At 66.5% G+C, this 23,311-nt stretch overlaps 2 protein-coding genes across 3 annotated transcripts in view; both read left to right on the top strand.

The window, feature by feature from the left end:
• The first annotated feature begins 698 nt into the window (after positions 1–698).
• LOC106500479 (zinc finger protein 91-like) overlaps positions 699–23,311 on the top strand; it is a 37,415-nt gene continuing 14,802 nt past the window's right edge. The window contains exons 1-6 of the mRNA XM_067292239.1: positions 699–1,448; positions 2,103–2,216; positions 3,266–4,863; positions 11,207–11,333; positions 11,878–11,991; positions 12,389–13,424. Of these exons, the coding sequence (XP_067148340.1) occupies positions 1,232–1,448; positions 2,103–2,216; positions 3,266–4,863; positions 11,207–11,333; positions 11,878–11,991; positions 12,389–13,424 (3,206 nt within the window). The 5' untranslated portion in view covers positions 699–1,231. The remainder of the gene's footprint in view (positions 1,449–2,102; positions 2,217–3,265; positions 4,864–11,206; positions 11,334–11,877; positions 11,992–12,388; positions 13,425–23,311) is intronic.
• Positions 13,444–20,366, top strand: LOC106500480 (uncharacterized). Of its 2 annotated transcripts, none has more exons than XM_067292107.1 (6): positions 13,444–13,772; positions 15,672–15,798; positions 16,190–16,333; positions 17,086–17,205; positions 17,989–18,138; positions 18,750–20,366. In XM_067292107.1, exons 1-6 carry the CDS (start codon positions 13,677–13,679, stop codon positions 20,030–20,032), a joined length of 1,920 nt encoding a protein of 639 aa, XP_067148208.1. In that variant the 5' UTR covers positions 13,444–13,676; the 3' UTR covers positions 20,033–20,366. The 2 variants fall into 2 exon arrangements, with proteins under 2 accessions (XP_067148208.1, XP_067148209.1); XM_067292108.1 differs by lacking the exon at positions 13,444–13,772 and adding an exon at positions 15,101–15,139.

Genomic DNA, 23,311 nt, shown 5'->3' with positions numbered 1-23,311 from the left:
CCCAGCCTGCCACAAGCAGGGCTGTGCCCTGGGCGCCCCCAGCACCCCAGGGCCGCAGGCACCCCGGCCCCGCTGCCGCCTTGAGCCACTGGCACCCCCAGCACCCCTGGGAACCCCGGGAACCCCTGGCACCCCACAGCCCTTGCACCCCGCACCTCCAGGCACCTCCCGATTGCCCCGAGAGCTCGTGCACCCCCATTGCTCTGGCTCTCCGTGCCCACCGACAGCCCTGGTACCCCCGGCACCCCCAGTGCCCCGTGTCCCCCGATAACCCCTGCCCCCTGGCAGCCCCTGCAGCCCAGGCCTCTCCTGTGCCCCGTGTCCCCTGATAACCCGGCACCCCGAGCACCCCCAGTGCCCCGTGTCCCCCGATAACCCGGCACCCCGAGCACCCCCGGCACCCCGAGCACCCCCAGTGCCCCGTGTCCCCCGATAACCTGGCACCCCAGCACCCCGAGCACCCCCGGCACCCCGAGCACCCCCAGTGCCCCGTGTCCCCCGATAACCCGGCACCCCGAGCATCCCCGAGGTCCCCGCTGTCGCGGGCAGGGAGCGCGGCGCCCGAGTCCCCGTCCCCCCCCCCCCCCCCCCGCCGCTGTCGCTGCCGCTGCCGCTGCCGCCCCGGCCCGGGCGGCGCCTGCTCCCGCCCGCCCCCGCCTCGTGCGCCGGCACCGGCGGCACCGGGACCGCGCGGGCCGGGTCGGGCCGGGGCGCTGCTCGGCGGCGGAAGATGGCTGCGGGGACCGGGCTGCAGGTAGGGCCGGGCCGCGGAGCCGGGGGGCGCCGGGAACGGGGGCGGCTCCGGAGCGGGGCCGGGAGCGGTGCCGGTGTTCGGGAGCGGAGCCGGGGCCCGGGAGCGAGGGCGGTGCCGGGAGCGGAGCCGGTGCTCGGGAGCGGGTCGGTGCTCCGGAGCGGTGTCGGTGCCGGGAGTGGTGTCGGTGCCGGTTCCCGGGAGCGGAGCCGGTGCCGGGAGCCGGACGCTGTCGCAGCGCTTTGTCTGGGCCGCTGCGGCCGGAGGCGGCTCCCGGGACGCGGCTCCGCCGTTTTCCCTTTGTCCCCGCGCCGGGGCCGTTCCCGGCCTCCTGCCCCGGCTCCCGGGGATACCCCGCCCCGGCTCGGCTCCCCCGGCCTCCGGGACCCCCAGCCCCGCTGCCCCCGCGCTCCCGGGGGCTCCCCTGGGACCCAGGTGCTCGGTGGGGTGCACTGAGCCCTGGTGCAGACGGACACACCGATGCCCCGAGGCGCTGGCTGCTCCGCCGCAGCCCCCGGCTCTGGGGTCTCCGGGACAGGACGGGCTGAGCTGGAGCAGCCTGTTTTCCAGGAGCCGGTGACCTTTGAGGATGTGGCCGTCTACTTCTCTGCGGAGGAGTGGAGGAGGCTGGCAGAGCGGCAGAAGAAGCTTTACAGGGACATGATGATGGAGAACTATGAACTGATCACATCCCTGGGTAAGTCTCGCCCGTCCCCCCCACAGACAGGGCCCGAAATCCAGCGACTCCAGGTTTCCTCTCCGCTTTTGGCCCTGTTTGGGGCATATTTGGGCCTGTTGTTAAACAGCCCTTCCAGGAAGAAGCCAAGGCAGGGCTGTGAGAAAGAGCCAGAGGCCAGTGGGGAGAGGAAAAGGGGGTGGCAGGGGGGTGCAGGGAAGACGAGGTGCGGTAAGGAACGTGGTGGAGGGGCGAATCTTCGGGAGCGAGGGCAGGGGCCGGGTGCTGCAGGGGCTGCGTCCGCTCCCCACGCGGCCAGGGTGGCCCACGGCTTTCCTTCCGCCCCAGGCAGTGCCCCCCTGCCCTGGGCACGAAGCCCCCCACGGCCCCCCAGGAGTGGGAGGCTGGTGGGAGAAAGGCTTGTGCTGGCGTTGCCTGCACGGGACAGGGGGACATCTGGGTGATGCATCGGGGAACTGAGGGGCAGAGACGGCCCCCCCTCTTCCCGTGGGGACCCGGGGGGCTTAGAAACGCCCAGAGCAAGCCGTGGTGGCCAGGTCTCCTTTAGCGCCCGAGCCCTCGAATGCGCGGGGCGCTGGCGCTCTGCGATGCACGGAGCTCTCGCAGCGCCGGGTGCGCAGCGGAGACGCGGCTGTGGTTCTCTCCCCGGAGCAGGCTCGGCGGGCCCCAAGCCGGAGATTGTCCTGAAACTGGAGCGAGGGGAAGATCTGCATCCTGGGGATCCTTCGGACGAGTGTGTGGGAGAGAGCCAGACGGCCCCCGTCGCAGGTGGGTCACGCGCGGGCCTGCAGCCCCCGACGTGCCAGCCCGGTTCCCAGGTCGGAGCTGGCCCCAGCTGCTCGCTCCTCCCCGACGGCCGTGTTCCTCGCTGCGGAGCAGGGGTGAGTTGCCTCTGTCCAGCTCTCGGACCAGATTTCGCAGGGATTTGCAAGTTGCCCTCGCGCTGTGTCCGGGAGCAGTGAGGGCCGGCTGCTCCGCACGGGAAGGTGAGCCGAGAGCGGAGCGCGGTGACAAAGCCGGTGCGAGCAGTGACCTGACCAACACGAAGCCGGGATGCAGAGCGGCACGGCCGGGTCCGGATCAGGGCCGGAGACAGTGGTCAGGGCACACGCAGTCCAGCGGTCACCCAGCGAGCCCGTAGTGACGAGGCAGGTCCGAGGCCAGGCCAGGAAGCCCAGCCGGCGGGTCCGGATCTGGGTCGGACTCGCAGAGGCAGGAGATGGGCGCAGGCAGAGCTGGGACGCAGCACAGGCAGGGGCTGGCTGTGAAGCCTTGGCGTAAAAGCGGCTCCCGAGGGAAAGGAGAGGCAGGCCTCCAGGCTTTTCCAGCTTTCTTCACAACAGCCCTTATCAGCCGAGGAGCTGACCTTGGGCTCAGCCGCGGAGCTCTCTCTCTTGGCCAGCCGAATAAACAAAAACGCGCGCAGGGAGAGCAGTGCCTTGCCGGGGGGCTGGCAGGGAGACCGGCGCTCCGGGGCCTCGTCGCGGTGCTGGAAGAGGCTGGAGGTTCACGGCTGCAGCGCAGGCGGCTGAGTCCGGATCTCTGTTTTTAATCCCAGCTCTGTGGCTGAGCAGCACCGTGACTCGGTTTCCCCATTCGCAAATGGGGTCAGTGTGATTCACCACCTCCCAGGAGGGCTGCGAGTGCTTTGCCGGGGTCGTGCCAGGAGGCACTGTGGGCAGGAGCTGGGAGGGGGGAGGAAAGGCTCCGGGGAGGGGGCGAGGGCTGCCAGCGAGGAGCCCTCCTGGGGCCGAGGACCAGCCTCGGGCAAGGCATGGTGCGTGGCCCCGGAGCCTAAAAGGAAACCTCTCTTGCAGCGGACTCCTCCAAGCGCCAGATCTCCTGCTGCACGGCCACCGTGGTTTCCAAGAGGAAGGAGCTCTCCTTGGCCGACAGGGTCAAGCTGCTGCAGGCCCTGGAGTTGCCGTCGGCCTCCCTCTCCAGCGTGGCTAAGCTCTTCGGCATCTCCAAGAGCCAGGCGGGCCGGATCGGCCGGAGCCGGGAGCAGATCCTGGCCGACTGGCGCACCAACGCCAACCCGCTGCGCAAGCGCAAGCGGGAGGGCAAAGGCGGTGAGGTGGAAGACGCGCTCTTCGCCTGGTTCCAGCAGGCGCTGGCCAGGGGCGAGCGCCTCTCGGGACCCATCTTGAAGGCCAAGGCGCAGGAGCTGGCCTTAAACTCCGGCCGGGAGTTCGAGGCCACCGACGGCTGGCTTTGCAGGTGGAAGACCCGCCACAACATCGTCTTCAAGCGGCACCACGGCGAGAAGCAGGACGCGGACATCAGCGGCGCCCAGAGCTGGGTGAGCGAGGTGCTGCCCTCCCTGCTAGCCAGCTACAGCGCCGAGAACATCTTCAACGCGGACGAGACGGGGCTGCTGTACCGCAGCTACCCGGACCGGGCGCACGCGCCCCAGGACCTCCAGCTGCTGGGCAGCAGGAAGGCCAAGGACCGCATCTCCATCCTGTGCTGCGCCAACCACACCGGCACCGAGAAGCGGCGCTTGCTGGTGGTGGGCAAGAGCCGGCGGCCGCGCTGCCTGCCCAAGGACCTGCGCGCGCTGCCGGTGGCCTACGCCAACTCGGCCAACGCGTGGGTGACGGCGCGCATCTTCCGGGAGTGGGTTCTGCAGTGGGACCAGGAGCTGCGCCGCGAGCGCCGCCGGATCGTGCTCTTCGTGGGCCACAGCAGCGCGCACCCCTGCGAGCTGAAGGCCAAGCTGCGCAACATCAAGCTGGTCTACTTCCCTCCCAACACCACCAGCATCACCCAGCCCATGGACATGGGTGTGATCTGCAACCTGAAAGGCCACTACCGGGCGCTGGTGCTGGCCAGGGCGCTCCAGAGCCCGGAGCTGGGCCAGGCAAGGCGGGCGGCCGAGATCGCCGGGCGGCTGACGCTGCTGGACGCCATCTACATCCTGCACCAGGCTTGGAGCTTGGTCCAGCCGGCAACGGTGCAGAGCTGCTTCCGGAAAGCTGGTTTCCACCTGGTGCCCTTCGAGCGGGGGGAGGCCGACTTGCCCCCGCTGGCCGACGTGCCCCGGCCGCCCTTCATGAGCGAGCAGGATTTCCTGGAGTTTGTCGGCGTGGACGCGGAGGAGCCGGCCGTGGGCGAGATGACCGGCGAGGAGAGTTGGCTGGCGCGGCAGAGCCGGCGGGCCGCGGCTGCCGATGGCGAGGAGGAGGAGGAGGACGACGACGATGACGATGATGATGAGCCAGACCCTGGGAGCCGCGTGACAGCATCCGAGGCCCTGGCGGGGTTGTCCACCGCCATGAGGTGGTGCCAGCTCCACGGCCTGGTCTATCACTGGGAGAGGCTGCTGGAGACGGAGAGCGCCGTGCAAATGGCCATCATGGCTGAGGCCGGCCAGGGCACGCTCCCAGCCTGCTCCGGCTACGAGCCCAGCACCGTGCCCTAGTCTGGCGGCCGGCGCGCGCCGTGGCCTCGCATAGAGCAGGAGTGACAGAGGGGCGCAGGGACCGATCCCGCGGCACCTTCCTCTGATCAGCGCCTTGCTCCGTCCCCCCCCTTGCGCCGCCTGGCAGAGGGGCGGGCGGGCGGGCGCCGGGCAGGAGCAGGACGTGAGCGGGGGCCCGTGGGGCTGCCGGGGGCCCCGGGCAGATGGGGAATCCTTAGGGTGTTGTTAATATGCTGTAGGTTAGACTGCAGGGATGGCCACGAGCGACCACGGAGACCCAGGGAGGTTGCAGGGAGCAGGAGGAAAGAAGCCTCGGAGGGGCCCGTGCTGCGCCCCAGCAAGGGTCCGTCCTGGGCTGAGCTGTGGGTGCTTCCCTGGGTGCAGACCCTCTGCAAGGGATGCTCTCCCTGGAGCTGCGTCCCAGGCAGGCCGTGCTTCCCAGGCCCGTGCTGTCAGCCCCAGGGCAGCCCCAGCTCCCGGGACTGGGTTCGTAACCCTGGCGGCAAAGCCTGCAGCTGGATTCAGCCTGCTTACCTGGAAGGAGACCTGAGGTTGACGTCCCATACGCTGCCTTCCTGGGCTTGCTTTCACCATCGCAGCCCTGTCCCGGGGCATCCCTGCACCCCGCTCTGCCTCCAACAGGCGCCTGGACTTTGCAGGTAGCTTTGAGTGATGCAACCGGCAGCACCCGGCTTGCAATGCCGGAGCTGGAGGGACGCTGGTCCTGGCTCTGCCGTGCGGGTGTTGCAAGAGACCTCGGCGGAAGCAGAAGCGGCGCATCGAAGCCGCAGGCTCCTCTGCAGCGCAGCTACCGGGCGAGCTGGGCTGCAGCAGCCTGCCCTCGGCTCGGACGAGTCGCCCACGCGCCTTCCTATCTGCTCCCGGCCGCCTGCCTTGCCCTGGTGCAAACGCGCTCCTCGTGCTGGAGCTCCCAGCGGTGGTCCTGAAGAGATTCCCCAAAGCCTTGGCGGCTGCGTCCGTCCGGCCGTACCTTGGGACATCTGCGGGGACCTGGGAGTTCAAGGGCTTTCCTGTAAAACAGGGTCTGCTGTGTTTGTCCTGCTGCCGTGGTTGTTTTCTCCGTTTACCCTCGTTCAGTCCTGACATCCTCCGGTCGTAAGCGCGGCGCTGCCCCGGGGTAGCTCCTCGCTGCGGGTCCTGCTGGGGTCCCCTGCGGTTTCGTGCGTTCCTGGTTTTGCAGCGCGATCTCGGGGGAACGGGGATGTTTGCCCGACCTGATGTGCGCGTGTGCAGGGCAGAAACACAGACCTATAAAGTACGGAATAAAGCAAACCTGCCCCGGTCTGCAGCGCTGCAGGTGCTGCCGGCCTGGGGTGGCCGGTGAATTGCTGCCGCCTGGTTTGCTCTGCCGCCCTCCTGCCTGTCCCGGCTCCCGTCCCAGCGCCTGGCGCTCAGCGTCCTTCGGGGCTGGTGGCAGGACTAAGGCTCCTGATGGCTCAGCCAAGCACCACCCTGCCGGCCCCAAGCTCCCGTCCTGCGGCTCCCATCCTGCCCAGCGTGTGCCCGGCGGGCTGCTCCTTTCGGGAAGTTGCTGGAGTTCCTGTAAATCCTGAATTTCTGTGGGCATTTGGGCGCACAGATCCCTGCAGGGGTGAGACCTTGCTGGCAGGATGAGTGCCCAGCTCTGCTCGACGCCAGCCCTGTCCCTCCTGCCCGTGGTGTTGCCCCCTGCACTGGGGAAGGGAGGATGCTTTCCTTGGGGCTTCGGTAGCTAGCCGGAGCGGTGGCAAGGACGTGGCTAGCAGTGATTCCTGCCGTGCTCCGGCGCCCAGGCCACCATCTGCGCTGGCCTTTCCTGCAGACGGGCCAGTGCACGTCGTCGGCGCAGCCCACATGCCGGCTGGTGACGTGTCTGTCTACGGCATCGCCCAGGGGAGCTGCTTTGCAGCCGCCAGACCTGGCAGATCTCCATCGCCGGGCCTGGGATATTGTCCCACTCGCTCCGGGACCAGTCAGGGCCATTTGCCATCAGCGTTTCTCTGGCCTGAGTGCAAATGCTGTCCCTGCCTGCCCTGCCTGTTTCTGTGCTTCACCGCAGGCACCGGCACTGCCGCGCCGCCCCGGAGTAGCAGCCAGCCCAGTGATGTCCCCAGGCCCAGTGATGTCCCCAGTGGGATGTCTCCTAGCTCTGGTCTGGTGGAGCATTTGGAGGTGGTAGGGTTGTGTCCCGGGGCCTTGCTCCCTGTGCTGGACCCCACGGTGCATGTACCTCCCTCCTGTCGCCCTCGCTGGCTGCTCGCCCACCCTTCAAGGCCACGGGTGGGAGCTGGCCTTGACTAGCACCAGGTAGAGTTGCAGGTTGACGGGATTTTCCTGGATCCTTTCACCTTGTCTCTGGGGAAGCGTTGATTCCCAGTGGGTTGCGACCTGGGGGGCTGGTGCCTATCGGTGTGTGTGACCATCGCTGCCAGCTAATGCTGCCCCCCCCCCCCCCCCAGATGCCAATATATCTTCTTTAGCTTTATGTGAGCCCTAGCTGCTGCTGCTTGTGGGCAGGCTAGACCGTGAGGACTCCTCCATAGATGGGGGATCGTGGGGATGAAGCACAGGGCTACTGGAAGAAGTCTCATCATAGTGCCGCTTGCAGATTTGAAGGATGGAGGTGAGTCCAAAGGGCTGGCTTGTGGCTCGGCCACAGTGGGAGCAGCTCCAGCTTGCCTGCTCGGGTGGGCTTAGCCCATGAGGATGCGGCTAGAGAGACTGTTAAAGGGAGTTAAACCTTGTCAGGGTAGCACGCATCTCCGTAGCATGTTGCAGGCAGGAGCCTGCTCGCTCAGGCTGTACCCGGGGCTGACTGAAAGACCTGCGATGGCATTAGTATGGTGCCAAGCCCGCAGTAATGCATCCATCCCCTCTGCAGACCCTGTGGCTTGGAGACATGCTAATGCAGCTTCAGCTCAGCTGGAGACTGGCCAAGTCAGGCTTAGGTCTAACTGCAGCGTCTGGTGTGGGTAGAGAAATGAGCTCTCTGCAAAGGCAGCGTGGGCACGGACCTGCGTGGCCGGAGGAGTGTTCCCGGGAGACCTGCGTGAGCGGTGACGTGTGCTTGTCCTGCAGGCAGCAGCCTCCCTGCTGCTCTCGGTGCATCACTGGTGCCCCACCGTGTCCCTCAATTCCCTCCAGGGGTTGGGAGCACCGAGCCAGAGCTGGGTTTGTGTGGGGAAGCTATTGCCCAGGACTGGCAATGGGCTCCGGTGGGGGAGGCAGAGCAGCAGTCTGCGGTGGGCACGTGTTTGTGCCCCAGGGGCTGCAGGTGCAGGCTGGGACCGGGTCACTGGAGATGGCTTGCAGCCCAGCCCAGGACTGCTGTTGTTAGCTCGTGCTGCACAGAGGAGCTCGAGCTGGAGGTGGGACCCACGCAGGATCTGCGTCGACACTGTGTCCGAGAGAGCCCCCGGGCTCCAGCAGTCAGCGGAAACCTCGGCCTGAAGTCAGTGACCAAAATGCACCAGCTGATTTCACCTTTCAGGGGCCTGTTCCTCCCCCGGCTGCGGAGGGAGGTGCGTGGCGAGGCAGCGGGCCTCCCACCCCGTACCGGGACGGCAGGGCGCTGTGGCTGCGGTGAGCGCTGTGGGTGTCTTGCTCATGAGCAGACGCTCCAGGCTCCAAAGCCAAGGCTCTGGTGGGAAGAGCAAAGTGAGAGAAAGCACCACAAAACTAGGACCACCAGTACTCGGGGACCAAAACCCAGGTGCTTTCAGCCCCACTGGACGATGCCCAGAACCAGGCTGGTACGGGTCAGGTGCAAAGGGTCAAGGCACCGGGGGAACCCTGTGGGGAAAAAGAAACCATTTGCTGTCACCCCAGCTAAAGACTCTCAAGGATGGCCAGAGGGGAGCTGTGAGGACAAGGCTGACCACAAGCCTCGCTGGAGAGGGGCAAGTCGCAGCCTCTGAGCATGGGCAGAGGGAGATGGTGGAGGAGCCGCCCACGCTGGCTGGAGGAAGCTCTCTTGCTGACGGTTGCGCGGGAAGGGCTTTAGCAGCCGGTCGGAGCTGACCAAGGAGAACCTTACCCACCACGGGGACACCCATGCCCAGAAGCGCCCACGCACCCGCAGTCAGTGCAGCAAGAGCTTCCTGCGTGCCCACGCACTAATGCTGCTCTGCAGGACCCGTGCTGGCACCTGCCTCTTCTGCAGCCAGTGCAGCAGGAGCATCAGCTGGAAGCGGAGCCGCAGCCACGCGGTGGAAGGGCCCGCCACGTGCCGGCAGCGTGGGCAGAGCTTCCCCCCGCGGCGGGGGACCTGCTGCACCACCAGCGTGCACACCCACGCAGTGCCCCTCTCCTCACCTGCGGGGACCTTCGGCGAGTCCATCCAGATCCACGAAGCGCTCCTGTCCCGCACCCATGGCCACAAGCCTCCGGTGGCCCCGGCGAAACGCAGATGAGACCGCTGCTGAGGACAGGGGAAGGACAGCCAGCCCCCGGCAGAAAAATGCCCTGCAGACACTAATCCCCCCCAGAGCTGCAGCAGTAGAGGGGAACACGGCCGCGTTTGGGGGTTCCTGGTTTCACGGGCGGTCCCCTCTTCCCCTCCAAACAGGCAGGAGATGCTGTCCAGCCTGGGTCTGCTCTGGCTCCTGCCCGCAGCCGCAGCCCGGAGGGACGAGCAGGGCTCTGGCAGCAGGGCCCGGGGAGGCGGCCAGAGCCCCGCGGCCGCGGTCCCGTCGGGGCGCACGGAGCACGCTGGGGTCGGCTCCCTGCACCCGCTGCTCCCCGTTCCCGGTGCTCCCCACGCCCGGTGCCGGCTCCTGATGCTCCCTTGAGCCCGGTGCCGGTTCCTCGAGCATGGTGCTCCCCGTTCCCGGTGTCCCGCCGCGCCCGATGCTCCCACCGCCCGGTGCCGGCTCCCGGTGCTCCCCGTTCCTGGTGCCTGCTCCCGATGCTCCCCGTGCCCAGTGCTCCCCGTGCCCGGTGCCGGTTCCCAGTGCTCCCCGCTCCCGGTGCCTGCTCCCGATGCTCCCCGTACCCAGTGCTCCCCACTCCCCGTGCCAGTTCCCGGTGCTCCTCGTTGCCGGTGCCGGTTCCCGGTGCTCCCCGCGCCCGGTGCTCCCCGCGCGGCGCGTCCCGCCCCCTCCGTGTCCTTCCGGGCTCCGCCCCGGCCGAGGCTCCGCCGGCGCCATCGCGGGGCGGAACGGAGCGGAGCGGCGGGCGCGCTCCGTGCCGGGCCCCCCCGGGGGGAGGCGGCGCCGGGCCCCGCCGCCCTGCGCCCGCAGCCCGACCCGGACCGGGACCCGGACCCGGACCCGGACCCGGCGCGGCCCCGCGGTAGCGATGCAGCGGGTAAGCCCCGACGGGACCCCCGGCGCTGCGCGGCTCGGAGCTGCCGGGCCGGGGGGCTCCGCGGGAGGGAGGCGGCTGGGGGGGGCCGCCAGCGCCGGGCCGGCCGTGCCCGTCTGCGGGGCCGAGGCGGGAGTTTCCCCCCCCTTTTCCACCTCCCTCGCTCTCCTGCTTCTCGGTTCGGTGGCTCCCGGCCCCGCTTTCCGCCGGGCGGCTTTAGCTCCGCTCTCCGGGGAGCCCTGCCTGGGCCGCCGGGCTCTGCCCTGGAGCTGGGCACAGCTCGGATGCGGCTCCGCACCGGGACAGCGTCCCAGCGGGAGATGTGTCCTTGCGGGGGGGGGGGGGGGGGGAGCACGCCGTGCAGCCCCCGGGGGTGGCGGGGGACGGAGCAGGAGGGGCCCAGCTCTCCGAGCATGCACACCCTGGGCGCTATCAGCATCTCCCACCCCGTCCCCGGGCCCTCCTGCGTCCACCGACTCGGTCCCCTGTCCTGGGTGGGCGTGCTGGGCGCCCACGCTGGGAAGGACCATGCCCGACCCTCCAACTGCAGGCAGGGCTGGTGGTGGTCAGCAGCATGACCGTGGCCCAGCCCTGGGCTTGTGCGGCTCACGCTTCGCGCGGAGCCCTGCAGGCTGGCCGTCACCACCCTCCTTTGGGTGCCCGGGCGGTTGGTGACTTTCGGGTCGAGCTGGGAGCCTGCAGCAGACCTGAACGCTGGGGCCAGGACTCAGGAGAGCCCAGCCAAGGCGGCCGGGGGAGACCTGCTCCTCCCCAGCACGAGCTCTAGGGAATCGCAGCCCCCGGCCATGCCCTGCTCATCACCAGGGCATCCGGGCAGCCAAAGGGCAGCGATGTTTCGGGAAGGGTAGCAAGCTCCGGCTCCATCTCTCCTTTGGCAGCGGGGCTGGGAGAGCGGGAGCAGCCGTGTGGGGAAGGGGGGTGACAGGGACGCCCCTCACCCTGGTGTCGAGCGGGCGATGAAGGTGCTGCTGGATCCGCAGGTCCTGTCAGGCCCGGTTTTGTTTTCCAGGCTGCAGTGGCATTTGAGGATGTGGCCGTCTATTTCTCCCCGGAGGAGTGGGTAGAGCTGGCGGGATGGCAGCGGGAGCTGTACCAGGAGGTGATGATGGACAATTATGATCTGGTGGCCTGCCTGGGTAAGGACGACCCCTGGCTAGAGGCAGGGCACAAAGGCGGCAGGGCTGCTGGGCCGGGAGCACGTCCGGCGGCTCAGCCGCTGGGGCTGCAGCCGGCGCCGGGCGCCCCTCGGACCAGCCTGCGCGGAGGTGGCTCGGCCGCTCGTGGTCCACGCGGGCCCGTCCCAGAGGCGCGCTGCTGGCCTGCGGCTCGCCTGGGAGGTGGTGGCCAGGTGTGACCAGCCAGAGCCCAACCTGCCTTCTCTCCACACAGAGCGGGGCTGCAGCTGGCCAGTTGTCCACCCTGGGCTTGCTGAGTCCATCCCCTGTGTGTGAGGAGCAGGAACCCGCTCCAGGTACCCTGGCCCCCACTGCTCCCTCTCCCCAGCCGCCCCACGTTCAGGGTCACTACTGGGGCTGAGCCGGTGGCCCCGGAGGGTCCCGGATGGCCCCGCTGGTCCTGCAGCCCCCTTCCCCACCAGGCACATCCCCACGGCCTCCTCTGCCGACTGTGACGCTCTCGGCGGCCCCAGGGGATGCCAAAGTGTTTCCCTCTCCCACGCAGGCTCTGTTGACCCCAAGTCCAAGCTCGTCCACAAAATGGAGCGAGAGGAGGAGTCATGTGGCGGGGTCCCCCGAGGAGAGCGGGACAGAGGAGTCCCCGACACCTCTGGTATCGGTGAGTGACATTGGGTTTCCCTCGCTGTGAGTGGCCCAGGGAGATGAGAGTGGAAAATCCGTGCAATTGCAGTGAGTCGCAGATAGGAGCCCTGGACTGTAGCGTGAGACGGAGATGGCTCCAGCCGGACCCCCACAAGGCCCTGTCTGAAATCTTGACTCTCTTTTGTGCCACGTGTCTGCTGTTTCGCCTCGGCCCCCCCCGGGGCGGTTTGTCCCTGGCCGTTTTGCAGCGGGTGAGGAGAGGCTGCAGGTGCTGCATCACGAACTTCCCCCTGCGCCCAGGCGAGGACCGGTGCTAAATGCGCTGTGACTTCAGTGGGTTTGTGCCTGGTGGCGGCTCTGGGACCCGTCTTTCTCCCCTTCCCACCGTGATTCTTTGCCTCCGCTCCCGACAGCTGGCTGGGACGTGACCGCTGAAGAGGACCTGTCTGAGAATGACCATCAGAGACACTGGGTCCCGTGTGCATCTCCGGACGGGGGGCCGGAGGGGCTGGCGATCAAGTGCCGCAAGCTCTGCCCTAGCTGGTGTGAAGCAAAGCCCAGGGCCTGGGCAGGCGATGCTCCCCAGGAGCTCTCAGGGTGGGACAGGAAGGAGCAGCCGTTGGACGTGCCAGAGGCGGGGAGCGAAGGGCTCCTCATCTGCGGCACCTGCGGGAAGAGCTTCGAGGATGAGGCCACCCTGAGCGCCCACCAGCGTGAGCATCTCCGCCCGGCGCCCTCGTACGAGTGCACGGCCTGCGGGAAGGTTTTCCGCCACCACTGCAACCTCCTGACGCACAAGAAGCACCGGGGCAGGAGCCGCCACGCTTGCACGGAGTGCAGCAGGACCTTCTGCTTGAAAGGGGACCTGCTGCGGCACCGGGCGGGCCACGCGGGCAAGGGCAGCTACGTCTGCCCCCTCTGCAGGGAGAGCTTCCGCCACAAGCGCAACCTGCAGGCGCACAGGAAGGAGCACGCGGGCGCCGCGCTCCGCAAGTGCCCCGAGTGCGAGAAGCGCTTCGAGGACGAGGCCAGCCTGAGCCGGCACCGGGCCACGCACTGCGAGGAGCGACCGTTCGTCTGCGGGCGCTGCGACCGCAGCTTCAGCTGGAAGGAGAGCCTGATGATCCACCAGCGCAGTCACACCCAGGAGCGCTCCCACAAGTGCCCCGACTGCGGCCGCAGCTTCAGCCGCAGCGGGAACCTCTTGGTGCACCAGCGCGTGCACACGGGCGAGCGTCCCTTCGCCTGCGCCCAGTGCGACAAGACCTTTTGCAACAAGGCCAATCTCATCACGCACAAGAAGCTCCACCGGCGGTTCAAGTCCTTTGCCTGCTCCGAGTGCCAGCTGGGCTTCAGCTCCAAAAGCAAGCTGCTCTTGCACCAACAGGCGCATGGAGAGGGGGACGAGGTGACCTACGGGGCAGGGGACAACCCGCCGGACTTCCAGCAGTAGCTGGGGCTGCTCTTGAACAAGGGTGGGGAGTTTACCTGCATGCGAAGGGGCCCTGAGGGCTGCAGCGGGACGTGAGGCTTGCTGGCTGCTAGAAGTGACCTTCCCTGGTATTTGATGCATCCTTACAGGGCCTTGGCGAGTTCAGGACCTCTGAGCCACGCTCTCCTCACCACCTTCAGACCTCAAACAAATCTCTCCAGGGCATTTTCCCGTTTACCTCATCTCTCCACACCTGCGCTGCCCCTTGCATGCCCAGGAAGGCAGTGTTCTCCCAGGAGCCCTCACGGAGTTGTCCGGGGTTGTCTTGTTGTCGTTGCTTATATTTAAAGCCAGAAGAGATTTACGTGAGTGTGGAGTCTGATCTTTTGAAGCAGAGGTGGAAAGACCTGGTCCTGCTCTGAGTCCCCGACTGGCTGCGCTAAAGGGAGGTTAGAGCAGTGCCCTAGGCCTTGTCGGTGGGGGCCAAGTCCCCTCTGCTCAGACGGCTTTTGCCCTTGGCTTTCCCCTTCGGAGGGGTGCCTTCTCCTCCCTCCGTCCTGGGTGCTGGAGGGCAGGAGGTGGGCTGGATGGGACTGGGGGCCGGGCAGCACCCGGGCCCCCCACCGCGGCCCATTCCCCTGCGGCTCTGAACGGCCTCCTGCCCTGTGACGTCTCCCCCGAGCAGTGCTGTGCGGATGGGGGGGCTCCTTCGGCTGCCACGCGTGGGCCCTCCGTGGCCGAGGCGTTCGTGTCTGGGGCTCCTGCGGCTGCTTCGTGTGCAGGATCAGAGCTTGTCCTGTCCCTGTACCGTCCCCGCAGACTCTTCAAGCGCGGGGGCAGAGCCGGTCCCTGTCCCTGCTGAGGGCACGGCCCTGCCTGCAGTGCTGAGCCCGGTGCCCTGCTCTTGCCTCGTCGGGTTCGGCCGGGGCAGCTGGGCAGAGCCAGGTGCCGGGAGGGTGCGGAGCAGGGCTGGGGGGCCCGGACCTGTTCCCTTCCGCCCGGCCACCTCCCGCTCCCTGGTGCCTTCTGGCCCTGCTGCCGGGAAGAGCCCCATAGGACACCCGCGGGTCTTCAGGCTCACCCTTCCCGGGTGCGGCGGAGCACCTGCCTGGCTGGGAGCGAGGGCCGCCCGGGAGAGCCGGGAGCGGGGTCCCTGCACTGCCCTCGGTCCCCCCGCACCGGGATGCTCCCTAGCCCGGCTCGGCACGGGCAGCAGGGCCGGGCTGTGCTGCTGCTGCCTGAGCCCCGGCGGCACCGGGCGGGGGGCAGGACCAGCGAGGGACCCTCCCTGCCGCCCCGGGCAAAGGCAAACCCGGGTGCACCGGTGTGGGAGCCCCCGGTGCCCCCCGGAGCATCCCGCCCCGCTGCCCCGGTGGGGTCGGCGCATCCCCGCGCCCGGAGGAGGCGGCTGCCCGCGGGGTGCCGCTGCCGGTACCGGTACCGGCGGCGGTGCCGGGCGGCGGTGGCCCTCCCGGCGCGGCGGACTACAGCTCCCACAATGCCTCGGCGGCGGAGCGAGCGCTTTGTCTTTTCGCCCGTCCGCCGTCTCCGGCAGAAGTTCCCGAGCCGGCGGCCATCGGGCGGAGCGGGCGCCGCCGGGCGCCGTCCATGCGAAGCCGGGGCGGGCGAGGGGCAGCGCCGGGCGGCCGCTTCCCTGCCGCGGCCCCGGCCCCGGCCCCGGTCCCGGCCCCGGTCCCGGCCGCCCGCCATGCCCCGCACGGGCTGCGCCCAGGTGAGACCGTGCCCGGCGCTGCGGGCGCCCGGAGGTGCCGGCAACCCGCCCGGCGCTGCCTTCTCCGCGCTCCCGGCCGCCCCCACGGGGAGCCCCGCTCTGCCCTCCGGACGGCGCCCGGCGCCGCTGCGGCTCGGGGCTCCTCGGGGCTCGGGGCTGGCGATCGCTCGCCGTCGGTTCCCCCGCTCGGAGGGCGCTCGGGGGCTCGGGAAGGGACGGGGCAGCTCCCGGCGGCGGGCGGCGATGCGAAGGTCCCGCGAGGGAAGCCCGTTTATCCCTCATGTAGGTGTCTTCAGCGCCCCCGAGGTTTCCGTGTGCTGGAGCTGTTTGTGCCCCGTAGCAGCGTCAAGGGGAAGCTTAGCGGTTTGGACAGCCAGGGAGGGCTGAGAGACGGGTCTGGGGACAGGGAAAGTTGCCTGCCAGCCCTCGAGGAGGCCGTGCCTTAGGGCTGCCGGCAGGAATCCTCCGGGCTCGCTGCCGGGTCCAGCTCTCCGGCCGGGGGGTGCTGAGCAGGGGCCCTTTGCTGTTGCAGGTCCCGGTGACGTTTGAGGACGTGGCCATCTATTTCTCCCCGGAGGAGTGGGCTGAGCTGGCAGAATGGCAGAAGGACCTTTACTGGGATGTGATGAGGGAGAATTACGAGCTGGTCGCCTCACTGGGTGAGAGGGTTTTTCCTGGCTGTCCTCAGACCGTGAAGGATGGGATATCTCCTGGTAGGCCTGCTGGGACAGGGAGCGCAGGGAAGGCTGTCAGAAAGGGGGGTTTTGTCTCCTGCGCTTGCAGCTGTCACTGCTGGTTTGTTTTTGAGGCAGGACAGCTGCTCACATTCCCAAGGCTGGCTTTAGCCAGGTGTGCGTGTCCCGGGACGCTGAGAACCCCGAGCCAGGAGGGGAAGAGGTGGAGGAATAGGGCACAGGGATAAACGTAGAGCTGCGTGTGCAGTGTTGAAGTGCTTTGCTACTTGCTTTGCCGAGGGGAACGTCCCGTGTAGGGCCTGTTGATAAGTGTGCCTAGTTCCAAGGTGAAGGACGCTGCGATTGCCTCCCCTAGGAGCAGACACGCCAGGCCCCCAACTGGATCTTCTGTCCAAGCTGGAGCGAGGGGAAGAACTGCGCATTGAGGATCTCTGTGGGGAGCTGCGAATGGGGAATCTCTGGGGAGAGCGGGCTGGAGGCCTGGACACCCCCAGCATGGGTGAGTGAACCTGGGAGAGACCCTGGCACTGATGCAGGTGCAAAATCCCAGCCCTTGTAGGGATGCTACCGGTTCCCATCTCGGCAAAGGAGGGAGGACCGGGCTCAGCATCCCGTATGTGTCAGCCTTTCGTGTAAGCAGAGCTAGTGCAGGGACCCAGAGCAAGCGCAGGTGTCCCTGTCCCGGGGAGGATGCTCCCTCGCCCAGAGGGTGCCACTGCTGCCCGGCCCGGCGGGCTGCGTCTGCACTGCAGCGCTGCCGTCCCCGCAGGTTGCCGGCGCTGCAGGCGCGCACGGGGCTGCTCTCCCCGCCCGTCCACACTGCGCCCTGGCAGACGGCTCCCACGTGCACACTGCGCGTCCTGGCCCGGCCGCCTGGCGCGGGGCTGGCAGGGCATCTCCCCATCTTTCCAGGCATGGGAGATGGGAGCCATTCTAGGCGGTGGGCTGTGGTGCATCGTGGGACGACTCGTCTTCCCCGCGCAGCCGGCAGGGTGGCGGCGATTTTGGCAGCTCCGCTATTGGTGCGGGTGCCCGTGTGCAGATGGCGCTGGGAGGGCCGGGCACGAGCACAGCCCGGTGGGCTGGCTCGCCTGCCGGAGCCAGGTGTGGGAAGGCAGCCGTGCACGCGTGTGTCCCGCTGTGCATGCGCCTGCCCGCTGCCCGCTCCGGGGCACGGCTCCCGAGCCGGCTGCTCCCGGAACTCAGCTGCTCCGCTCCTGCGGTGACGGGGAGGTCGATTCTCCCCCGCAGGTGCCGGCGTTGCAGGCCCCAAACCCACGCTGGTGTCTAAACTGGAGCGAGGGGAACAGCTGCACTTCCGAGATCTCTGGGGCGAGAGGAATGGGGGAATGCCAGATACTCTCTGGATGGGTGAGTGATTCCTGATGAGGCAGTCATGCAGACAGTGAAAATTTCATAATTCCGGAAAATCGGATGTGCAGTTCAGCTTGAGGGAAGGGCATGCAGAAAAGTCTTGCTGAAATCCCAGCAAGAGCTCAACGGGCACTGATGCGCATTCGCATGGGAGGAGGCGAGGGGGGGTTCACACCTGAGGTCCTGTCTCAATGCCAGCCCCAGAATCCCATGGCTTAGTGCTGCTGTCTGTGGCGGAGCCCGGAGTGAGAACCCGGATGTCTGGGACTCGGGGAGGATGCTCCCTCGCCCGGAGGGTGCCACCACCGCCTGGCCCCGCGGGCTGTGTCTGCACTGCAGCGCTGCCGTGTCTGCAGGCTGCAGGCGCGCGCGGGGCTGCTCTCCCCACCCGTCCACACTGCGCCCTGGCAGAGGGCTCCCACGTGCACACTGCGCATCCTGGCCCGGCTGCCTGGCACAGAGCTGGCAGGGCATCTCCCAGTTTCCAGGCCTGCGAGATGGGCTGCGGTGCATTGCGGGGTGACTGGTCTTCCCCGCGCAGGCAGCAGGGTGGAGGCGATTTCGGCAGCGCTGGTATCGGTGCGGGTGCCCGTGTGCAGACAGCGCTGGGGGAGCCAGGCGTGGGAAGGCAGCTGTGCATGCGTGTGTCCCGCTGTGCACGCGCCGGCTGCACGCTTCCCGCTCCGGGGCACGGCTCCCGAGCCGGCTGCAGCTGCTCCCGCTCCCGGCGCTCAGCTGCTCTTCTCCTGCGGTGACAGGGAGGGCGATTCTCCCCCGCAGGTGCCGGCGTTGCAGGCCCCAAACCCACGCTGGTGTCTAAACTGGAGCAAGGGGAAGAGCGGCACGCCAGGGACGGCCAGGGCGAGCCGCTCATCTGCAGCTCTTGTGGGAAGAGGAGGAACGGAGGAATCCTGAACGCCTCCTGCACGGGTGAGTGATGCCTGTGGAAGTGGCCGTGCAGCGTGGGAAGAGCTGCCAAGGCAGGACCGGCCACTTTGCCGTGTGCCTTGAGCAAGTCCAGGGCCACTGCTGGAGCTCGGTGGTGTGATTCCTGGCGCGTCGCCCAGCCCAGCGGCGTCTGTGCAGGTTCACACCTCGGTGAGGGCGTGAGAACTCTTGTTCAGTACGCCTCATCGTGCCCGTTTCCAGAATAAAAGGTGTTAGTGCCGTGGGAGTGGTGGAGCCCAGGAGCAGAAATCCAGCTGGCGCTGTCCCATGGAGGACTTGCCTTTCTGAGGCAGTCTTGTTTGCTGCCCAGCCCCTCCTGGGCTTGTTGCATGGCGTGTACGCTCATGTCCTGGCGCTTGCCGGCATGAGGAGCAAAGTGTGCTTGCTGCTGCTTAGCTGTGGCTGCCTGGCCCCTTTTGGGCCATAAACCATGTTTCTGGAGTACGGACACCTGCCCTTCTAGGAACCGGCATGCGATGCCTTGTGCTTCCTCCGTGACCCCCGGGGTGAAAGCAGAGTTTAGCAGCTGTGACTTGAGGCTCTCCCGATGCTGTCTTCTGCTCACCTCTGTCCTTTCTTCCTGGTGGTCCAAGCCAGGGATCCGCTACACGAGCTGCTCCTGATGGCCAGCCACTTGTTCATGCTGTGGGGCAGGCGCGCCGAGCGGCGGTTCATGGCTTTCCGGGCCTTCCTGAGATGTCGGCGGGCGCTGAACTGGGAAGACGACGATGACACCTTCATGGCGGACTGGGAAGACATGATGAACGCTGCCATCGCTGCCCAGTCGCCGTGCGTTGACCGGCGCTTCTGGAGCAAGAGGACCAGCACGGCGTGGTGGGACCACATCGTGCTGCAGACCTGGGACGACCAGGAGTGGCTGCAGAACTTCCACATGAGGAAGCAGACATTCCTGGAGCTCTGCGAGGAGCTCACCCCGGCCCTCCGCCGCCAGAGCACGCAGTTCAGGGAGCCCATCCCTGTGCAGAAACGAGTGGCCATTGCTATCTGGAAGCTGGCCACCCCGGGCTGCTACCGCTCTGTGGCCAGCCAGTTCGGTGTGGGCAAGTCAACGGTGGGGCTGGTGGTGATGGAGGTCTGCGATGCAATCCTGAAGGTGGTTTACCCACGTGTGGTGGCCATGAAGAACGTTCCTGAGATAAGGGCCGCCTTTCAAAAAATGGGTTTCCCAAACTGTGCAGGGGCCATTGATGCAACGCACGTTCCCATAGTTTGTCCTCCGGAAGGAGCCAACGAATATGCAAACTGCAACGGATATTACTCCCTGGTTCTGCAGGGCTTGGTGGACCACCGGGGCAGGTTCATGAACACCAACGTAGGAAGCACTGGCAAGGTCCACGATGCCAAAGTGCTGACAAGGTCAGGCATATACATGCTTGGACAAGCGGGAACGTTATTCCCTCCCAATGACATTGTTATCAACGGTGTGTCGGTGCCCACGGTTATTTTGGGGGACCCTGCCTATCCCCTCCTGCCGTGGCTGATGACACCTTATCACGGCCACATGAGCCCCGGGAAACGGAAATTCAACGAAACGCTTAGCAATTGCAGGGTGGTCGTGGAGCACGCCTTCGGCAGGCTGAAGGCGCGGTGGCGCTGCCTGCAGAACCGGCTGGACGCCAACGTGGCAAACGCCATCCGCATGATCGTGGCCTGCTGCACCCTCCACAACATCTGCGAGGCGAAGGGCGAGTATTTCTGCACGGAGTGGTCCCAGGACACGGATGGTTTGCTCAACCGGTTCGCTCAGCCCGAGAGCGCGCCCATCAACACGAGCACGTGCTCCCGAGAGGCGCGGGAGATCAGGGATGCTATCTGTGCCCATATCCTGGCCACCCAGGAGGACCCAAAGGAGTGAGGAGTCCTGGGGCATGCGCTTCTTTCCGGACTTTGGTTTACTGTGGGACCTGCTGTATTCGTTTTCTAAACTACTTTGTATGTTATTTAGTTTGAAATAACGTGTAGTGCCTGGGAGGAGGGGACTGCTCAGATTTTTAGGGATTATTGTTACCTGGTTTAAGTTTCTGGCCTGGAGGGGCCAGTGGCTTTTCTCTTGAGTTCTACATAATACTGTTTTGCCTGTTGCCAGGGTAAGTGTTAGACTCCGTTTCCGCATTTGCGGTCATGGGGCATCGTGTCATTTAATTTTCAGGCTGACTTGTGTTTTCCGATAGTTTAATAGAATCCCTTTTGCAGGAACGTGGCTGTTTACTCAGACAAAGAGTAGTTTGCCCTCAAAGCAATGCGTTGTGTTGTCCGGTACGGTGAGGGGAGCAGAACGAGCGATGCGGCGAGACCCGATGGGAAGCAGCAGGGAGGCATCTTCTGCAAATGGAAAACTAAAGGTGCAGCGGAGGAGGAAAAGCAGCTCGCGGGCAGCCTCAGTCCTGCGGCGTTGGCGGTCAGGGAGGGCAGGCGAGGTGGGTTGGCAAATCCTTGCCCTGCGAGCGCCCGTGCTGGCCCCTTTCTGCTCCAGGAGCCCTGCCTCGTCCATGCCCGCTGCCAGCCCCTGTCCCACGCTCCTCCGCTGCGTCTCCCAAGTTATTTCCCCTGCCTTGTTCCCATTTTCCCTCTCTGCTGTCCTACACGGTGGCTGAGCTTTGGGTCCGGGTGGCAGCGGCTGTACAGGCGGAGCTGACTGGGTAAAATAAACGCTTCCCTGCGAGACCGGTTGCAATCTGCAGCCGTCTGTCATTTGTGACACCAGCTCGTTGTCACGCGCGGAGCTGGCTTCTCACGAGCCGCGAGTGCAGAGCAGCTGTAAGCATCGGAGTAAAGTCGTTCTGGCGCGGCCTTACGAAAGTGTCACGGTGAACCAAAATTAAACCAGGCTGACTGTCCATCGCAGGGTGTGACCGGAGTCCTACCACGGCCTCCACTGCTTGTGTCAGTCTCCGACCCTCCCTCCAGCCGGGCAATGTTCGGAAAACGTAAGTATTTCAGAAATACAGCGGGGTGCGTCGGAGCAGCGGCGGGACTCCAGGCACGTGTCTGGGGGCTGCTTTCTCGGTGGCACGGCGGCAGCGAGTGGAAGGAGCTGGCTGGTCGTGGCAGTGGGTTGGCAGGGCTCACTCGGCGCCTGGCCGGGATTTCCTCTGCGCGATGGTATCGGCATCACCCGCCGAGAGAGGAGAGGGTGGGAAGACCATCAGCTGCCTGTTGGGGTGAGCAGCGGATGCTCAACGCTATCCTGCTCCCCGTCACGAAGCAGAAGCCTCCACGAACGGAGAGAAAGCAGAGGGACTTTGGGACTCAGCGAAGACTGAGCGCTGGCCTGGAGGAAGGAAGCAGATGAAGGGAAAAGGCAGGATCTCTGGAGCAGGAACCCGAGTTATTTCCCAAACGCTGGGAGGCGAAAAGCAGTGCTTCCAGGCTGCGCCAGCATCACGGCCGTGTCTCCCGCTGCTGCTGGGTGCAGCAGGTTTGGCATCCCCACACCTGCCCCACACGGACACGGTGCCCTCAGCGGAGCCACCGTGGTCCTCACCATGCCCCCAGGGGGATGCTGCTGCCGGCAGACACCATTGCACGCAGCGGGCATCTTTGGGCACGGCACGGCCCCCGCATCCCCGTCCCTGCGGTGTCCCGCGGCACGGCCACGGAGCTGCCCCTGCCGCAGCTCTGCATGCGGGAGGCTGCGGCCAGACCCAGGACACGCCATCTGTTTAGCTGGACCACGCTTGCAGTTTTCACGCTCCGCTGATAGACTTCACGTAATGCAACATCTCCAACAAAGACCTCACAAATCTCGGCATTAGTGGAATTGCAATGGCAGAGGCTACTGCCTCCGGGGGACGGTGCTCACAGCAGCACCGGCAGGCAGGGCGCCATCAGCGCGATACTGCCTTGCACGAGTTCCCGTCACGGCGGAGGACGTTTGCTCCCTCCCTGCCGACCCGTGCTCTGCTAATATCAGCAAGTACAGCAGGTGACACCGTCATTTTCTTTTTTGCTGGTGGTAGAATAGCGAGCAGTCGCAGAAACAGCACAAATGAAGATAACCTCATCCCAGGGGCTGTGGCGTGTGTGGCTGCCCTCCTCCGCAGCGCAGCCGAGAGAGGATAACGCTGGTCTATTAGTGCTGCTCCTGTTGGCTCCGGTGATAGCGCAGGCGGCCACAGGCTGCAGGTCCTGGCCCTGAAACGCTGTGGTGTGAGAAGACCAGTGCTGCCACTGCCTGCGGCTCCAGCTCCGAAAGGACTCGCGGACCTTGCGGACTGGCACCGTTGGTGGCCGTGGACCTGCAGCAGCACCTCCCGCACATGCCTGTAACGTGCTGCCGGCACTGGCTGCTTCCCCAGATGTTCCCCCTTGCTTTACCGGCCCTTGGGGAGAAGCCAGTCAATCGTCCTCCCACATCCCATTTCCAGCCTCCGTTTCTGCGGCTGTAGCTGCTGGTCCGTGGCGTGGGGCTGGGGGTGGAAGAGCCGCCTGCGCCCAGAAACCTCTCTGAGTGAAGGTCCCTGGGTGTCTCCAGCCTTGTCCTAGGAGAGCTGAGTGATCTGGGCCCAGCGCAGCTTTCCCAGTCGTTCCTGCAGCTCTTTTCTGAACCTTTTCCACCGTTGCCAAAGCAACGAGCAGCCGAGTGCCCTCGTGCCCTGCAGCCGGGATCTCGTTGCAAGTGCCGGGCAGCGGGATAGAAAGGACATAGGCAAGCGAGGTCGGCCATCAGCTCGGCCCCCCCCTCCGGCTCCCACCGCGGCACAGCCCGCGATGCCTGGCAGGTCCCCTCTCCTGCCCCTGGGCCCCCAGAGCCCTCAGCACTGAGTCTGAGACGCGTTTGCTATGCTGTAGCTGCAGCTGCATCTCCCATCCCCTCCTAACCCCTCCAGATAAACCCAGAAGCCAAGAAAAGTGCCAGGAGCAATTGCTCCCGGGTAGCGTGCAGGGAGAGGGATACGGAGGAGCCTGGGCTGTGACCTGGAGAGCAGGAATGGGGGGAGGAGACGGGGGCCCTGTATCACCCCAAGCCCCTCCAGCCCGTCCTGCTTTCCAGCCTCTTCCGTGCTCCCGAGAGGGCTCCTCGTCTCTCTGCATCCCCGTGTGCCGGCCCCGCAACGCCCTTCTTGTGGTAGCGTTTGCCTCACTCCTGCACTGCTCACTGCCAAGGCACTGCAGCCCGTTCCCGGAGCGAGTC

Source organism: Apteryx mantelli, chromosome 2 (genome assembly GCF_036417845.1).
Source record: "Apteryx mantelli isolate bAptMan1 chromosome 2, bAptMan1.hap1, whole genome shotgun sequence".
Lineage (NCBI taxonomy): Eukaryota > Metazoa > Chordata > Aves > Apterygiformes > Apterygidae > Apteryx > Apteryx mantelli.
Note: the sequence above shows the minus strand (reverse complement) of the source record. Positions and strands in the feature narration are given on the sequence as shown.

What these genes read in the sequence shown, in the direction of transcription:
- LOC106500480 (XM_067292107.1), top strand. Translation starts at nt 13,677, where the DNA reads ATGCCCAGGAAGGCAGTGTTCTCCCAGGAGCCCTCACGGAGTTGTCCG. An exon ending in GCCAGATACTCTCTGGATGG is followed by an intron (nt 17,206 to 17,988) that starts GTGAGTGATTCC and finishes TCTCCCCCGCAG; the next exon opens with GTGCCGGCGTTGCAGGCCCC. An exon ending in CCTGAACGCCTCCTGCACGG is followed by an intron (nt 18,139 to 18,749) that starts GTGAGTGATGCC and finishes TGGTGGTCCAAG; the next exon opens with CCAGGGATCCGCTACACGAG.